Here is a 19,141-nt window from a genome sequence, read left to right as displayed (position 1 = left end):
CCACCTCCCATTTATCTGTCAGCTCCCTGGACCATAAGCCTCATTCCTGATGAAGGGCTTATGCCAGAAACATCGATTCTCCTGCTCCTTGGATGCTGTCTGACCTGCTGTGCTTCTCCAGTGCCACACTTTTGACTCTGATGTCCGGCACCTGCAGTCCTTACTTTCTCCCAATTCTTTGTGGTGCCCAATTAGGTGGACCCCCATCACCTTAGCCCACAGGATAGTGACCAGATAACTTATTAATGGTGTTGGGAAGTGGCCCTTAAATGTCTTCCCATCATTCTTCATGTAGCCCACAAAATCCTGGCCAAAATTTCATATTAGGAAGTCTCTGATGCACAATAACATAATGTGACAAAGCTGCAAGGATGACTTTTCTAACACAGTATCCATATAGTGAGCTCCTTATCATTGTTGAGTGATGTTTGTTTGGTTCCTAACAGAAAACCAATTGATTCTAATCCTGTAATGTTCATTGGCTCTGTAAGATGGTTAGAAGTATACGGGTTAGCATGCCATCATTTCAAAGTAAGAATATTTCTAATGTAATATAAGGTGCCATAGTCCACAAAAGGATCATAGGCAGTTCTTTTCATTAGGGAAAAAGAGACAATTATTATATGAGGTTGCTCAAAGGTAACACGTCCACAAGCCTGGGGTAGAATGAGGTACCACAAACAGTGCAGGGACAGAACCCACAGTGTTGGCATTATTCTGTGCATCACTCTAGTCATCTAGCCAACTAATATAACTGATCTTGATAGTGTATTAATTGTATTATGATTAATGAGTGAAGCGCATTATTTAATCAAACACCTTGAGCATTTGTAATAAGAAACTACAATTTATTTAATTTCAAAAGAGCACAAAGGTTTTGTGGCACAGTGATAGTATCCATACATCTAGGCCAGAAGGTCTGGGCTTTAGTCCTGCCAGCCTCCAAGAGGTGGCAGAACATGCCCTAACAAGTTGATTGAAACAAATATAGGGAGGAACTTATTTCCATGGCCAGTGGGCACCGTGTGGATTTTGCCCAATATTTGTTCCCCAATCAATATCCATACAAAGAAAATTCTGGTTATTGTTGATTCCGGTTTATCGGAGTTTGATGTGCACAAATTGTTGGCAGCATTTCCTACATTCCAACTGTGACTACACTTTTTGAAAGTGCTTAATTGTAAATACTTTGAGACTTTCCAAAGTCATGAAAGATGCTACATAAATTCAAGTCTTTATTTTCCTTCAGGAAATATTACACAAGGTGCTCCATGAAGTGGTTTGAGATAAGTCACTTGTTGGATTACAATGTTAAGTGTAAATGGGAGACGGATCTGATGACTTACATATCCATCTAAAGCTGTTGTTTACATATATTCATGTTTTTAAATTTCCTTTCAGGCGCTTGATGTTCTTGCTGAAATTGGGAACATTTCAGCTTGCTTTCTTACGGCCAGTCCTAATGATCTTCACATTAGTCCTTTGGGTTAATGGAACATTCATCCCAGATGACGTATGTTCTTTTTCCCTATTGATTTACATGCTAATAGATGAAAAGGATGAATAAAAATGTTGGTGATTAATTGACAAATTTTATTTACAGATGGCCATTGACACATTGCCATCTTCTGAGCTGTTAATTGAGCAGTACCTTTTATAAAGCTGACAATTGTTAATCAAGGCTGCAATATGCTTTTAAAAATATGCATCATCATTTTTCAATATCTCTGCAGTATAATGTTCAGGGAAGATGGACATTGGTTGTAGAGAATGTTCCGAAAAAAGAATTGTGCTGAAAGAATACTTAGACCTCTAAATAGATCTCCATTTCATTATGTCTCACCATACATTGTTAGCCAAATATTAGCAGTATGTTTCAAAGCTGTTGTCCATACTTGATCAATTACAAATTACCACTGTAACACCAAAATAGCAATATCAAGTGTAGCTCAGCCACCACTATAACCATAACAGGCTGATTGAACTTTTCCATTTCACATTTAATTTTTTTTAAAAATTCACTTGTGGGACGTGTGTGTTGATGGCTGGCCAGCATTTATTGCACATCCCTAGGTGCCCTTGAGAACATAGAACATAGAACTGTACAGCACAGGATGTTGTGCCGAACATGACACCACGGAACATAGAACAATACAGCACAGTACAGGACCTTCAGCCTTCAATGTTATGATGACCTTTTATCCTACTCTAAGATAAGACTAACATACACACCTTTCATTGCACTATCTTCCATGTGCTTATCCAAGAGTCACTTAAATGTTCCTAATGTATCTGACTCTACTACCACCACTGGCAGTGTATTCCACACACCCACCACTCTCTGTGTAAAGAACCTACCTCTGAAATCTCCTCTAAACCTTCCTTCAGTCACCTTAAAATTGTGCCCCCTCATGATAGCCATTTCCACCATTGGAAAAAGTCTCTGGCTACCAACTCTATCTCTGCCTCTCATCATCTTGTACACTTCTTTCAAGTCACCTCTCATCCCTCTTCGCTCCAATGAGGAAAGCCCTAGCTCCCTTAACCTTTCTTCATAAAACATGCCCTCCAGTCCAGGCAACATCCTGGTAAAACTCCTCTGCACTCTCTCTAAAGCTTCCACATCCTTTCTATAATGAAGCGACCAGAACTGAACACAAGTGTGGTCTACCCAGGACTTTATAGAGCTACAGCATAACCTCGCGGCTGTTACACTCAATCGCTCAGCTAATGAAAACCAATGCACCATATTCCTTCTTAACAACCCTGTCAACTTGGGTGACAGCTTTGAGGGATTTATGGATGTGGACCCCATACTGCCAAGAATCCTGTCTTTAACCCTGTATTCTGCATTCAAATTTATCCTTCTAAAATGAATCACTTCACACTTTTCCAGGTTGAACTCCATCTGCCACTTCTCAGCCCAGCTCTGCATCCTGTCAATGTCCTGTTGCAATCTACAACAGTCCTCCACACTATCCACAACTCCACCAACCTTCGTGTCATCAGCAAACTTACTAACCCACCCTTCCACTTCCTTATCCAAGTCACTTATAAAAATCACAAAGAGCAGAAGTCCCAAAACTGATCCCTGCAGAACACCACTGGTCACCGAGCTCCAGGATGAATACTTTCTATCTACTAACACCCTCTGTCTTCTCCGAGGGACCTTGACTGAAACCTTACTAAAATCTCTGTAGATAACATCCACTGCTGTACCCTTGTCGATCACCTTTGTCACCTCCTCGAAAAGTTTGATCAAGTTAGTGAAGGTGGTGTTGAGATGCCTTCTTGAACCATTGCAATCCATTGTAGGTTGACCCACAATATCCTGAGAGAGGGAATTCCAGGATTTTGACCCAGTGATGGTGAATGAACAGTGACATATTTCGAGGTCAGGATTGTGAGAGACTCAGAGGGAAACTTGCAGGTGCTAGTGTTCCCATGTGTCTGCTGCTCTTTTCCACTGGATGAAAGTGATTGTTGGTTTGGAAGATGCTGTCTAAGGATTGTTGGTGACTTTCTGCAGTGCGTCTTGTGGATAGTCAATATTGTTGCAACTGAGTGTCAATGGTGGAGGGAGCTTATGAAGGGCTTATGCCCGAAACATTGACTCCCCTGCACCTTGGATGCTGCCTGACCTGCTGTGCTTTTCCAGTGCCACACTTTTCAACTCTAGCTCTCCAGCATCTGCATTCTCACTTTTTCTGAGTTGATGGGGTACCAATCTAGAGCTACTTTGTCAAGTTTTGATGAAACTGCACCTATCCAGGAAAGTGAGGAGTATTCCATCACACTACTGATGTGTACCTTGCAGATAGTGGACAGGCTTTGTAGAGGTGGGAGTTGAGTTACTTACTGCAGTATCCCTAACCTCTGACCTGCTCTTGTAATCACTCTGTTCATGCGGCAAATTCAGTGGAGTTTCTGGTCAGGATGTTGTTTACTGGGGGAATCAGTGATGGTAACACTATTGAATGTCTAGCAACGTTAGTTTGATTGTCTCTCATTGGTCATTGCCTGGCATTTTGTGTGGGATGAATGTTGCTACTGTCAGCCCAAACCTCAACATTGTCCAGATCTTGCTGCATTTGAACACGGACTGTTTCAATATCTGAGGAGTTGGGAATGGTGCTGAACATTGTGCAATCATCGGCAAACATCCCCCCTTAGAACATAGAACATTACAGTGTGGTACAGGCTCATCGGTCCTCGATGTTGCACCACCCTATGAAACCAATCTGAAGCCCATCTAACCTACACTTTTCCATTCTCATCCATAAGTCTATTCAATGACCATTTAAATGTCCTTAAAGTTGGCGAGTCTGCTACTGTTGCAGGCAGTGCATTCCACACTCCTACTACTCTCTGAGTAAAAAATACAGTCGACACAAACAGGTGACATTGGCAGCCCATTTCTTTTCCTGTTTTTAAAAGGGCAGGAAGAGGGTGGGGACGGTGCCATTTTTACATCGGGACCGTCTTGAAGATGGTACCTCCTTCCTCTCATTTGAACTTAAAAATCCACCCTCCAGCCTCCTTGCCCCCTCCTTCCCTCTCAAGCTCCTCAAACCCTCCCTGCTAATGCCTGGGCTGGGTCCATGATCCACTGGGGCCTCCATCCTGCCATTGGTGGTAGTCCCAGCATGCTTGGTTATTCTAATACACTTGTGAACAGTTTCCAAATTTTCAACCTGCACAATCTGACCTAAGACACTCCTGTCCATAGACCAATTCTCAACAAGCCTCCATGCTTGAGATCAATGAGCTATACTGAGTCCCGTCTTATCATTCTTGTCCTAGTTTTTCAAATCAGTTAAATGTCTTGGCCCTGATTTCCTACCCTCCCCCAACTGTTTCTAACCTCCTCTCACCCTCCATTATGTTGACACTCCCCTCAATTCTGAGCACCACTGTTCATTACTGAGACACGAAACCTTCCTCACCATCCCAAAATCTCTTCCCTCCTTTGAAATGTTACTTAAACATTCTGTCCACTTTTATTTGATCATGCTTCTGTGATGTGTTTTGACATGTTTCACTATGCTAATGTCACTCTATAAACATTCTCTTTTCATTGGGCTTCGACACAAGATGCTAAAGTCAACTGAATTAGTGCATGCGCAGCATTGGGGGGTAGAGTGTCCACTTGGTAGGACAGCAGGCAGTTTGTTTGTAGAAGGCAGTGATGTAGTGGAATGTCACTGACTAGTAATCCAAACGCCAAGCTAATGTTCTGTACATCCCACCATAGCAGATGGTTAAATTTGAATCAGTACAAAGTTCCCGAATGGTGAGCATGTGATTGTCGTGAAAAAAAGACATCTGGTTCAATAATGTCCTTGTGGGAAGGAAATGTGGCATCCTCCCACTGAATGGCCTACATCTGACTCCAGACCCACAGCAATCTAGTTGCTCTTAGCCACCCTCCGGGGAATTTGTAATGTGTAATAAATGGCCTAGCCCGTATTCTATGAGCAAATTCTTAAAAAGGCTACTGGTTTTCCCCAAGCGAGTGGAAGAACTGGGAGGTTTCTATGTTGGAAGGCAGCAACAGAAGATCAAGATTCATCTTCAAGGTCTGTTCCAACAAAGGCTCTGAAAGGGCTAGTCAGAGTCAATGTTAGAAAATTAAACTTTAACTGGTCAGATCACAATTTGAGATTGACAAGAAAGGAAACTACAACTGTACATTCAGTTCACTATTCAAATAGTACAGTTTGTATGTTCTGGAAAGGGCTAGAAACTAAAAATAGCTAAATATATTTGCTTTGTCTCACGTATTCTGCAAGGATGCACTAAATCTTTAATGTTTGTGACAGGTAGTACAGATAGAATGCTCACTATTCCATTTTAACCTGCCAGAATGCACAGTTGTACATCTAGATTTTGGGTAGTAAATTAAACTTAATTATGATGGACACAGGTGGACTTACAGGAGATATTAAACCAAGAGACCATCTAAAGGGTAACTGAGGGATTATACCATCTGCAACTAATAAAACTGCAACGTTCTCCCAGCTTTGTTTAACAGCATATATTTACCTTCAAACATGCACTGGTGCTTTGAGTTTGAGTGGGTTCCATTTGTTTGTCCAGGCCACAGATACTTAAATTTGCTTAATAGCACAACCTAATGGCCCCAAACCCATGTCACTAGGAATGGAAAGCAAATAGACTGAACATCATTAATAAACATTCAGGTTTTGGGTTACTGTGCTAACTCCAGCTGCTGTGCTGAATATGGACTTACTTCATCATACTTAGCCTGTACTTTGATAAACAGAAATATACTCTATACATTATACAAAGTTTTTTGGTCTTCACTTTTGTTATCCTGAATCTAAAGTAGATTGAGGTTAAAGTAGTTCCTACTAATTCCAAAATCATGATTTATTTTACTTTCAATTGTGTTCTTGCTTCAATAGTAGTCAGTTACAAATAAATAAACCATGAAGCAATATCTATCCTGAAATAAGAGCAGCTAAAAACCAGCATTTGTACCTTATCAGGTTCTGAGTATTATTATGGCATCTATGAAGGTGGTCTCTTGGTGATTACTGATTAAAACTTCTGACTTTATGATGGAGGGAAGGACATTGATGAAGCAGCTGAAGGTGGTTGGGCCCAGGAAACCACCCTGAGGAACTCCTGCAGAGATGTCCTGGAGCTGAGATGACTGATCTCCAATAACCACAGCCATCTTCCTATGTGTCAGGTATGACACCAACCAACGGAGAGTTTGCCCCCGATATACGATGATTCCAGTTTTGCTACAGTAGTATCAATGAACACTCCATTGAATGCAGCCTTTATGTCAAGGGCTGTCACTCTCTCCTCCCCTCTGGAATTCAGTATTTTTGTCCATGTTTGAACCAAGGCAGTAACAAGGTCAAGAGCTGAGTAGCCCTGGCGGAACCTAAACTGGATGTCACTGAGCAGGTTATTGCAGAATAGGTACTACCTGATAACACTGTTGATGACCCCTTCCATCACTTTACTGATGATCAAGAGTAGACTGAATGGGGCGGTAATTGGCTGGGTTGGATTTGTCCTGCTTTTTGTGTACAGGACATAACATGCATAATTTGTCACATTGTTGAGTAGATGTTAATGTTGTAGCCATACTGGAGAGCTTGGCTAGGGGAATAGCAAGTTCTGGAGCATAAGTCCTCAGTATTTTCACTAGATTGTTGTCAGGCTATAGCCTCAGTATCCAGTGCCTTCAGCTGCTTCTTGATATCACATAGGGTGAATTAAATTGGTTGAAACAGGATCTCTAATGCTGGGGACCACTGGAGGAGGCCAATATGGATCATTCTGGCTGTAGATTTCGGTGGCTGCTTTAGCCTTATCTTTTGCAATGATGTGCTGGGCTCTTCTATCATTGAGAGGATGAGGATATTTGTGGAGCATCCTCGTCCAATCAGTTGTTTAATTGTCCATCTTCAGGAATGCCTGATGTTGCTCTTGGCATGCCCTCCTGCACTCTCCATTGAACCAGGGCTGATCCCCAGCCTTCATGGTAATGGTTGAATGGGAATATGCTGGCCACAAGGTTGCAAATCGTGCTGGAGTACAATGCTGCTGTTAATGGCTCCTAGGTCTTGAGTTTCTACATCTATTCAAAGTCTTCTCCATTTAGCATGATGATAGTGCCACATAACACGATTGAGGGCATTCTTAATATGAAAGCAAAACTCCACAGGACTGTCGTGGTCCCTCTTACTGATACTAAGATAGACAAATGCTTCTGCAGCTGGCAGGGTGGTAAGGATGAGGTGAAGTATGTTGTTTTTCCTCTAGTTGGTTCGCTCACCACCTGCTGCAGACCCAATCCTGCAGCTATGTCCTTTAGGATCCAACCAGCTTGATCAGTCGTGCTGCTACTGAATCATTCTTGTTTGTGGACATTGAAATTCACCACCGAGAGTGCATTTTGCACCATTGCCACCCTCAGTGCTTCCTTCAAATGTTGTTCATGTTGGAGGAGTACTGATTCATCAGCCAAGGAAGGATTGGATGTAATAATCAGCAGGAGGTTTTTTTGCACACATTTAACTTGAAGCCATGAGACCTGATGGGGTCCAGAGTCAATGTTGAGGGCTTCCAGGACAACTAAGTCCCGATTGTATGTCACTCTGCCATCAACTCTGCTGGCTGTGTCCTGCTGGTGGGGCAGGTAATATTTAGGGATTAGTTATGGTGGTGTCAGGGACATAGTCATACTCACAGAATCATAGCTTACAGACAATGTCAGGCAGTTGCTTAACTAGTGTGTGTAATTAAATGCAACAAACGTGAAACAAATAATTTGTAGGATAGAGCTGAGAATGGTTGCATGTATTTTCACTGAATGTAACAAATATATGATTTCTTATTTTGCAGTTTTCTCCTAGTGGACCTGCCTTATGGATTAATATTTCCCTTGGTGTGTCCACAGTGTTTGCACTGTGGTCACTTTCAATTGTATTTTACAAAGTCAAAGGTGAACTTAAAAATCAGAAGATTATGCCCAAGTTCCTCCTTTTTAAGGTAGATTGAATTCTGCATTTTGCTGCTACTTAATGTTTGCTTTTCATTTGAATGGGAAGAAATGTTAGGGACTAAATTAGTTTGAAGGGACATAATAAATAATGCATTATTGTAGAAAATAAGCAGAATTATAGAATATTAACTTTTTAATACACTTGCATAAATCAATAATCATTTTATCAACTTATTTTTTGGATATGTTCTGACATGCCTCTGTAACCAAACAGACCCCAGCACCAAGGATATATTTCCCTCCCCTCCCCTATCAGCTTTCCGTAGAGTCATTTTATCAACTTATTTTTTGGATATGTTCTGACATGCCTCTGTAACCATCACACCCTGGGACTTGGACACAAACATTCTCATCTAGAGCTAGGGCATTACCACTGCATTGCAAGGCCTTGCAAGCCCACCATCTCCAGCTGCATCAATAATCTTCTCTATATCATATTGTTAGTAGTGGAGATGTTCACTAATAGGTGCACAATGTTCAGGATCGTTCACATCTCCTCAGATATTGATGCAGTTCTTGCCTATATGCAGCAAGACCTGGACAATATCTAATAAATGGCAAGTGAAATAACTGCACAGAGGTCGGTATACCATTACCAAGTGACCCTTTAGTTATATGTGCACAGTACATAGGCTCTGACCATCCTGCTCAGAGTCTTAGACTGAGGAGATCTTCTGAATCTCCTGTTTCTCCCTGTCAACCAAGGCTTCCTGACTGGCCCAGGTTAACCCAATCAGGAATCGTATAATCAATGATATCCACTTGGCCCTCCTTCCAATCACTACATCAAGTAACATTTATGTCATGCAATGACCATCTCCAACAAGAGAAGTTAAAATTATAATGAGCTTTAACGTCTCTTACTCAAATAAGTACAGTGAAAAGTTTACAAATCACCATTTATGACACCACCTTTGCTACAAGGGTACCAAGGTATAGATTCTTAAGGACAAATTCTTAGGGAAAAAAATAGAAAATAAATAAATAGACCAGCATTGCAGATCATAAGAATAAATTTGAAGAAAAAGAAATAAAATGTTCAGAATAACAGTCCTTTCAACCCAGCCCATACTGATACCTAGTCTTAAGTCCACGCCAGGCTTTGACTCCAGCCTGTGCAGGGCTTTACGATGAGGCTGGGAAATCACTCTGGAATCATCTGGAAGCTGGAAGGCTACAGTGAGGCCATGCTGGGCTGGGAGACCTTCCACACCAGGCCTCCAAAAGATGGCTACGCCAGACATGGAGATGTCCATGTCATGCTGGGAGACAGCCACCTTGGGATACTGGGCTACCAAGAGATCATCATGCCAGGCTGCGAAGTGACCACTAAAGCAAAAAAAAACAAGAAAAGAAATAGATGGAGTGGACAAGATATGGCTGAAGTGTCCTACTCTGTCACCATCTAACCATCATCCCTTGACATAGAGTGACGCTATCATTGCTGTAGATGTAACTATCAACATCCTATACGTATAAGAGCAGGTCAGAGGCTAGGAATTCTACAGCAAGTAGACCATCCCCTGCCACCCCAATGCCTGATCACATCTACAATCAGGAATATTATACAATACTCTCCACTTGCCTGGGTGGGTTCAGGTCCAACATCACTGAGGCAGCTGCTTGATTGGCCTCCAATCCACTGCCTTCAACATTTGCTCCCTTCACCACTGGTGCACAATCTGTACAACCTTCAAGATGATGTACTGCAGTAACACACTGGCTCCTTTGACAGCATCTTTAAAACCTGTGACCTTGACCACTTAGAAAGAAAGAAGGGCAGCAGATGTCTTGGAAATCCACCAGTTATAGAAAGTAGAACACCTAAAACAAATACTTGAATTTATTCACGTGGTCATTAATGTGATTCTTGATTTCTTTACTTATTCTATTCATTTATTTAAGCTATTCAAAAATGATCTTAAATTTCTTTTAACTGACTGTATTGTGACATTTTATCAGTAAAAATCCATGGAGTCATTGGAAATAATTAAGTCCTACCAAAGGAAATGGACATCCAAAATAAACAAAGCCTTCTGGATTTTCAAAGACACCCTTATATATGGAGTCAAAGATCTTAAGAAGCATATGTTCTCATGGTTCAAATGTTACACGATCAAAATACCTATGCAGTGTATTCAAAAAGAATGGGTACCCAATGAACACAGTCTGCCGATTTCTCAGCAACAAACCCAAACAAGCAGACAAAACACGTCCAGGAACCCTAGCCACTCCCCCTACATCAAAGACATATCAGAAATGACTGCCAGACTACTCAGACCCCTTGGCATCATGGTAGCCCACAAACCTACGAACACACGAAAACAGCAGCTAATGAACTTGAAAGACCCTATGGAGACAATGAGCAAAACTAACATCATTTACAAAATACCATGCAATAGCTGTAACAAACAATACATTTGACAAACAGGCAGAAAACTAGCCACCAGGATACATGAACACCGACTAGCCACAAAAAGACATGACCCTCTCTCACGTGTAACCTCACATTTGGATGAGGAAGGACACCACTTCGACTGGGACAACACATCCATCCTAGTACAAGACAAACAAGGACACACACGAGAATCCCTAGAAGCATGGCATTCCAACTGGAACTCTATCAACAAACACATCAAGTTAGACCCCCATCACCACCCCCTGAGAAAAGGAATAGGAAGTGACTTCACCACAGGAAATAACATCACCACAGGAAATGACACAATCAGCCCAAAGAAACCCAAACATATAAATAGAAAGCAGGAATTTTCAGCATTGCTTTGCATGAGGCCCACTGAAGATGTTACCTAGTAAGGTAACGAAATGTCTGGAAATGAACCTCCAAGCTCAGCGAGCAAACCTACATCCAAAACCTCAACCTGAGCTACAAATCTTCTCAAAACTCGCTTACACTATCAAACTTTCCAGGATTCCATCCAGTAAGAGTTGGCATGCTCATCCTCTCTCTGGCTGCAGCCACAGAAAACAAAGTGAACAAATCAGCTTCTAAAGGATCACATGAAGAGAATGTAGAGAAAGTTAGGCAGCAATTTAAAAGTAGGTCATAGCGTCATGGAAACAGACTCTTCAGTTCAACCCGTCCATGCCGACCAGATATCCCAACCCAATCTAGTCCCACCTGCCAGCACCTGGCCCATATCCCTCCAAACCCTTCCCATTCATATACCCATTCACATGCCTCTTAAACATTACAATTGTACCAGCCTCCACCACATCCTCTGGCAGCTCATTCCATACACGTACCACCCTCTGTATGAAAAAGTTGCCCCTTAGGTGTCTTTTATATCTTTCCCCTCTCACCCTAAACCTATGCCCTCTAGTTCTGGACTCCTCGACCTCAGGGAAAAGAATTTGTCTATTTATCCTATCCATGCCCCTCATAATTTTGTAAACCTCTACAAGGTCACCCCTCAACTTCCGACGCTCCAGGGAAAACAGCCCCAGCCTTTTTAGCCTCTCCCTATAGCTCAAATCCTCCAACCCTGGCAACATCCTTGCAAATCTTTTCTGTACCTTTTCAAGTTTCACAACATCTTTCCAATAGGAAGGAGACCAGAATTGCATGCAATACTCCAACAGTGGCCACCCTTGAGGGTAATAATATCTGGATTACTCCTAGTGCCACGAGCTGGTGAGGGTAGGAATAGGAGGATAGAGCAGATGAATGCATGGCTGAGGAGCTAGTGCAAGAGAGAAGGATTCACATTTTTGGATAATTGGAATGTCTTTTAGGTATGAAGTGACCTGTATAAGAAGGATGGATTGCACCTGAATTGGAAGAAAGCTAATATACTATAGGGGAGATTTGTTAGAGCTGCTCAGGTGGACTTAAACTAGTGGGGGAGGTGGTGAATGGACCCAGGGAGATAGTGAAGAAAGTGATCAATCTGAGACAGGTACATGTGGGAAAAAGAATAATTCAATCAGACAGGGCTGGTAGGAACATAGTAGAGAATGAGTTAGGGCTGATAAATTAAACAGCATTTATTTTAATGCAAGAGGCCTAACAAGTAAGGCAGATGAACTCAGGAGATGGTTGGGAACATGGGACTGGGATATCATAGCAATTACAGAGATGTGACTCAGGTATGGACAGGGCTGCAGCTTAATGTTCCAGAGTATAGATGCTATAGGTAAAATCAAAAGGGGGCAAGAGAGGAGGGAGAGTGGAAATTTTGATTAGGGATAACATTATGGCTCTACTTAGGGACAATATTCTGGGAATATATCCGGGGAAGTTATTTGGGTGGATGATCGCCTTAATAGTCAGTGGGAAACTGAGAAACAAATTTATACGGAGATCTCAGTTATCTGTAAGAATAATAGGATGGTTATGGTAGAGATTTTAATTTTCCAAACATAGACTCGGACTGCCATAGTGTTAAGGGCTTGGATGGACAGAAATTTGTTATGTGTTTACAAGAATTTTCTAATATAGTATGTGGACATATCTACTAGAGAAGATGAAAAGTTGACCTACTCTTAGAAATTAAGGCAGGGCAGGTGACTGAGATGTCAGTGGAGGAGCATTTTGGGGCCAGTGACCATAATTCTATTAGTTTTAAAACAGTGATGAAAAAGAATAGACTGGATCTAAAAGTTAAACTTCTAAATTGGAGGAAGGCCAATTTTGACAGTATTAGCAAGAACTTTCTGAATTTGATTGGGGGGGCGGATGAACACTGGTAAAGGGATGGCTGGAAAATGGGAAACCTTCAAAAATGAGATAACGAGAGTCGAGAGAGAGTATGTTCCTGTTAGAGTGAAGGGCAAGGCTGGCTGACTAGAAAAATTGAGGTTATGGTCAAGAATAAAAAGGAACCATGTTTCAACCATATTTCAGGTACAGGCAGCAGAAATCGAGTGATTCCTTAGAGTATAAAGGGAGTAGTGGGAGTATACTTAAGAGGGATGTCAGGAAGGCAAAAAAGGGACATGAGAGAGCTTTAGCAAATATGTTTAAGGATATTCTATAAATTCATGAAGGACAAAAGGGTAACTAGGGAGAGATTAGAGCCCCTTAAAAATCAGCAAGGCCATCTATGTGTAGAGCCGCAGGAGATGGGAGGGGTACTAAACAAATATTTTGCATGAGTGTTTACCATGGAGAAAGATATGGGATATATAGAATGTGATGAAATAGATAGTGACATCTTGAAAAATGTCCATAACACAGGGCAGGAGGCGCTGGATGTCTTAAAATGCATAAAGGTGGATAAATCCCCAGGACCTCAACCTCAACAGGACCTCGAACTCTATGGATATCTAGGCAAGTGATTAGTGGGCCCCTCGCTGATATTTGTATCAGCGATAGTCACAGGTGAGGTGCTGGGAGAATGGATGCTGGCTAACATGGTGCCATTAATTACGAAAGGTGGTAAGGAGAAGCCAGGGAACTGTAGACTGGAGAACCCGACATCGGTGGGGGGTAAGTTGTTGGAGGAGATCCTGAGGGAGAGGGTTTACTTGAATTTGGAAAGGCAATGACTGGTTAGGAATACTCAACATGGTATTGTGTGTGTGGGAAATTATACCTCACTAACTTGATTGAGTTTTTTGAAGAAGGAACAAATAATATCGATGAGGACAGAGCAGTAGACGTTATCTATAACAAGCTTCCTCATGGTAGACTGGCTAGTAAAGTTAGATCTCATGGAATAGAGGGAGAGCTAGCTGTTTGAATACAGAACTGGGTCAAGGGTAGAAGGCAGAGGTTTGTGGTGAAGGGTTGCATTTTAGACTGGAGCCAGTGATCAGTAGTGTGCCACACAGATCAGTGCAAGGTCCACTGCTTTTCGTCATTTATATAAATGATTTGGATGCGAACATAGGACGTATGATTAGTGAGTTTACAAATGACACCAAAATTGGAAGTGTGGTGGACAGCGAACAAGGTTACCTCAGAGTACAATGGAATCTTGATCAGATGGGCCCATGGGCCGAGGAGCAGCATATGGAGTTTAATTTAGATACATGTGAGGTGTTGCGTTTTGCAAGGGCAAATCAGGGCGGGACTTATACACTAATGATAAAGTCCCGGGGAGTGTTGCTGAACAAAGAGACCTTGGAATGCAAGTTCATAGTTCCTTGAAAATGGAGTCACAGATAGACATGATAACGAAGAAGGCATTTGGCTTACTTGTCTTTACTGGTCAGTGCATTGACAATTGGAGTTGGCAGGACATGTTGCAGCTGGACAGGACATTGGTTAGGCCACTATTGCAATGCTGCATGTAATTCTGGTCTCCCTGTGATTGGATGGATGTTATGAAACTCAAAAGTGTTCACAAAAGATTTACAAGGATGTTGCCAGGGTTTGACAGTTTGAGCTACAGGAAGAGGCTGAATAGGCTGGGTTTATTTCCCCTGAGTGCTAGAGGCTGAGGGGTGACCTGTTCGAAATTTATAGAATCATGAAGAGCATGGATAGGGTCTTTTCTCCAGGATGGGGGAGTCCATGGGGACATAGGTTTATGGTGAGAGGGGAAAAATTTTAAAGGGACATAAGGGACAACTTCTTCATGCAGAGAATGGTGTGTGTATGGAATGAACTGCCAGAGGAAGTGGTGGAGGTTGGTACCATTACAACATTTCAAAGACATCTTGACGCGTATATGAATAGGAATAGTTTAGACTGATATGGGCCAAATACTGGCAAATAGGACTAGATTTATTTAGGATATCTGGTCAGCATGGACAATTTGGACCAAAGGGCCTGTTTCCGTGCTGCACATCTCTATGACTCTATGACACAGACAGCAAATTTAAAACCAAGCAAATGCGTAGTGTAAGGCCACAGCCCAGGCCTGGATACTGAAAGACAAGGGGTCATTTCCTGCATTTCAAAGTAATCGATTAAGAAAAGTAACACAAAATATACCGTAAAGGACTGGGGAAAAGACCCTTTTTTTAACCTTATCCATGCCACTCATGATTTCATCATGGTTTATTATGTAAGAAAAAAATTAGGATTGAGTGAAATGGGATGTTTCTGTGTTGTCATTCTTTATGTTCATGTGTTGGATATGAAATAAAGCAGCTTAACAATTCATATCTATTTGACTCACCAAATGTTTGTCTCCCATTTGAAGCATGTTGAGGGAAAATATTAAATACGTAATTCTCAATTTGATCACAAGACCATCTGATTGCATGATTCGATTTTGGGTGGTCCCAATTTTCCCTGTCTGTATTGACAAGAGAATTGACAAGAATGTTCCCTGGAGAATAAACTAGCTCCTAAAGTTTTGACAAGCACCATGTTTTTCTCTGAGCCAGTTTTAGTAATTAATTAACAAATTTCAATTTCTGTCGTACAGGTTTGCTTAACATGGGCAAAAAACCAAAAGGGCTGGAAACCTGAAGCAAAAACAGAAATTGCTGGAAAATCTCAGCAGGTTTGGCAGCATCTAGAATCCCTATAGTCTGGAAGCTGGCCATTCAGCCCATCAACTCTGCACTGACCCTCTGAAACGCATCCTACTCAGGCCCACCCCCTACCTTATACCTGCATTTCCCATAGCCAATCCACTCCACCTACCCTGCACGTCTTTGGAATGGGGTGGGGGGGTCGTGGAGGAATCCCACACAGACACAGAGAGAATATGCAAACTCTTCACAGTTGCTTGAGGGTGGAATTGAATCTGCATCCCTGCCACTGTGTGGGCGGCACAGTGATTAGCACTGCTGCCTCACAGCGCCAGAGACCCGGGTTCAATTCCCACCTCAGGTAACTGCCTGTGTGGAATTTGCACATTCGCCCCGTGTCTGCGGGTGCTCCAGTTTCCTCCCACAATCCAAAAATGTGCAGATTAGGTGAATTGGCTACAAGCTAAATTGCCTGTAGTTTAGGCGAAGGGGAAAATGTAGGGGAATGGGTGCGGGTGGGTTGTGCTTCGACAGGTCGGTGTGGACTTGTTGGGCCGAAGGAGCTGTTTCCACACTGTAAGTAACCTAATCTAACCGCTGAGCCACTGTACTGCCCAGAACTAAAAAAGATTCTGAAGAAGGTTCACTGGACCCAAAACATTAATTCTGATTTTCCTCTACAGATGCTGCCAGGTCTGCTGAGATTTTCCAGCAATTTCTGTTTTTTGTTTGCTTAACATGGTTTATGTTATACTCTGTGATTTTTAATTTTCTGTTTTTTTTCTTTCTACAGATTTCATTCATTCTTAATCAACTGCAAGCTTTAATTATCAATATAACAGCATCAGCAGGTAGCATAGCCTGTGCACCTCCGTTTTCACCTGCAGCCAGAGGAGCATGTATGTTATTTGTAAATACAATTTTATTTTAAAACTACAATTTCTACTTGAGGAGAATGCATGAAAATTTTTCACTACTTATCAGTACTAATTTAAATTATTCTTATTGATCCTAATGATTCATATGTTCCTAAGTGGTAGAAGTTAAGGATGGTTGGAATGAAAGCATGTGCTTTACAAACAGACAGAATATGCTGGAAAGTCAATACGTAAAACAGTTTCTTGGAAACAAATGTTTTGCTACAGATGCAAGGTCTCAATAGCGTTAATGTCAGATCAGAAAGAGGCTAGAACACTGTGGCCTATTGTCAAATCTGTGTTTGCTGCTAGCTATACTGAATACTAATAGCACAGCCTCACAAAACTGCTCGAATTGTTTTTGTACTTTTACACAAAAGATTTAGGTAACCTCTACTGTGAGTAATCTATTGGCCACTTAATTATTCAATTAGCTAATTGCAGTTCAATCTTTTCCAGACATGAATCAGCAACTTCTCATCATGGAAATGTTTCTTATCACTTTATTATCACAAATCTACTACAGGAGGAAATACAATGGACAAGAAACAGATGAAACGCGGCCTGCAGTAAAACCACAAAATGGTCGAAACGATGTTAGTGATACCATAACAGAAGGTGAAAGCTCAAATGTGTAAAACAGCAATAAAACACCTTCCTCATGACAAGGATTCATGTTACATCATCAATCGTTTCTCACTACTTGTTTAGCCCTTTTCCAAACACTACCCTCTCAATGCAATAGCTCCAATGTATTTGGTTTGATTCTCAGTGATATTAACACTTGCAGGAACAACTGAGGTGTTTTTTGTCTCCACAAGTGACTTTGTAGAGCCATTCTTGCTGCTGTGTGGTGATACCAGTGAGCATTTTGAATAGGGGTGGAGGGAATTGAAATGGCCCAGCGATCTGAACCATGGCCATATCAGTAGTATTTGTGGGAATTTTATAGATTTAGTAGAGATTGGGGAAAGAATGTGTTATCGGGGTGATGGCAAGCTTCCTTTAATAATTGTGTTCCTTTGCTGCTGTTATCATATATGGATTTGGGAGGTTAGAACACGCCAGATGATTCCCAAAATGGATTGGACATGGTCTTCAAAGCAATGAAAATTAACGTGTTAATTCCTCGACAGTTAACTCGCATGGTATTTGCAGATGGATTAAGGCTGATTCCCTGATGCAGTGTTTGTGAATTGCATTGGACAGGAAATTAGGAGCTTGTATCCTGGATTTTCAGTTTATTAATTCATGTGGATGGACAATCTGGGCCAAGGACCTGTGTTTTCCTGATCAGCATTTCTTGTGAATGCAATTTCTTCACTGCACCACTTCTTGAGAGAGTCTCCCCACTTCAAAGGTAAATGCATGGCTAAACAGTTCCCAGCTAGGCCAAGACTGAGGATGCTATTTGACTCTTATACACCTTGCTAGCTTTGGAAAATGAATTGAGATCATTGTTTATCTTTACTGAGTATCACACTGAAGGTGAAATATACAATTTATACAATTCAATATGTTCAAAATGTCTCAACTTTGGTAGCTAATTGTAGGAGCCCAAATTTAAAACATTCCAGAAGTTAAGAAAATATTTGTCACATTGTAAATTTTTTCCTCAAAAAGCACAAGATTCATGATATTTTTGTTTCAGAAACACTTTTTTTTTCCTGAGGTTCTCTTTGTGGAATTTCTAAATCACTAGTTCCTCTGGAGATGGATATTACATTCTTCCACTAACTTGTTTGAATCAAATGGGAGATAGGGATCCACCACGTGGTCCACCCACCTTAGCGCCTGTTGTCACCCTTAAGTGTCCAGATAATGAGCAGTTAAGGAACCTAAACCCAAGGGGGAGAGGCTAACACCTGACCAAGTTAGCTGTGTGTGTTGGTGCTGTGCAGAGCAAGCATGCAGTTAGGTGTTGGGGAGGAATCTCCGCACCCTGGGACAAACAAAGGCCTACTCATCCACTTCCAAGGTCATCTCCTCCCCCCCCCACATCGGAATCTGGTCACCCATAGCCCTTCCCTCTTAATACCCCCGCTTCCACCTACCACCTAGGCCTGGCAACACCTTGGGCTTAACTGTCAGTCAAGGTTCCTTGATGTGGTGAGCTTCCTATAATCCTGATGGCACTGCTGAGATTAGAGTCTCTGCCAGTCAATTGGCCGGTAATTGTCTAACATGTAACTTCCTCCTGAGGGATGAAAGTACTCTTTCCAACCACAATATTGTTCACACTGTAAGATGGATGGGCAACAACTGTTAGGGAGAGAGAAGAATCAAG

General features: G+C 41.7%; 1 protein-coding gene across 1 annotated transcript in view; it reads left to right on the top strand.

Annotated features, from left to right (window-relative positions):
* Positions 1 to 18,034, top strand: part of LOC122555550 (organic solute transporter subunit alpha-like) — a 29,007-nt gene extending 10,973 nt beyond the window's left edge. The window contains exons 4-7 of the mRNA XM_043701576.1: positions 1,402 to 1,513; positions 8,389 to 8,535; positions 16,731 to 16,836; positions 17,314 to 18,034. Coding sequence (XP_043557511.1) covers positions 1,402 to 1,513; positions 8,389 to 8,535; positions 16,731 to 16,836; positions 17,314 to 17,492 — 544 coding nt within the window. The 3' untranslated portion in view covers positions 17,493 to 18,034. The remainder of the gene's footprint in view (positions 1 to 1,401; positions 1,514 to 8,388; positions 8,536 to 16,730; positions 16,837 to 17,313) is intronic.
* Positions 18,035 to 19,141: the final 1,107 nt, after the last annotated feature.

The sequence above is a fragment of the Chiloscyllium plagiosum genome, chromosome 12, assembly GCF_004010195.1.
Source record: "Chiloscyllium plagiosum isolate BGI_BamShark_2017 chromosome 12, ASM401019v2, whole genome shotgun sequence".
Taxonomy (NCBI): domain Eukaryota; kingdom Metazoa; phylum Chordata; class Chondrichthyes; order Orectolobiformes; family Hemiscylliidae; genus Chiloscyllium; species Chiloscyllium plagiosum.
The sequence above is the reverse complement of the archived record's forward strand: the minus strand, read 5'-3'. Positions and strand labels throughout refer to the sequence as shown.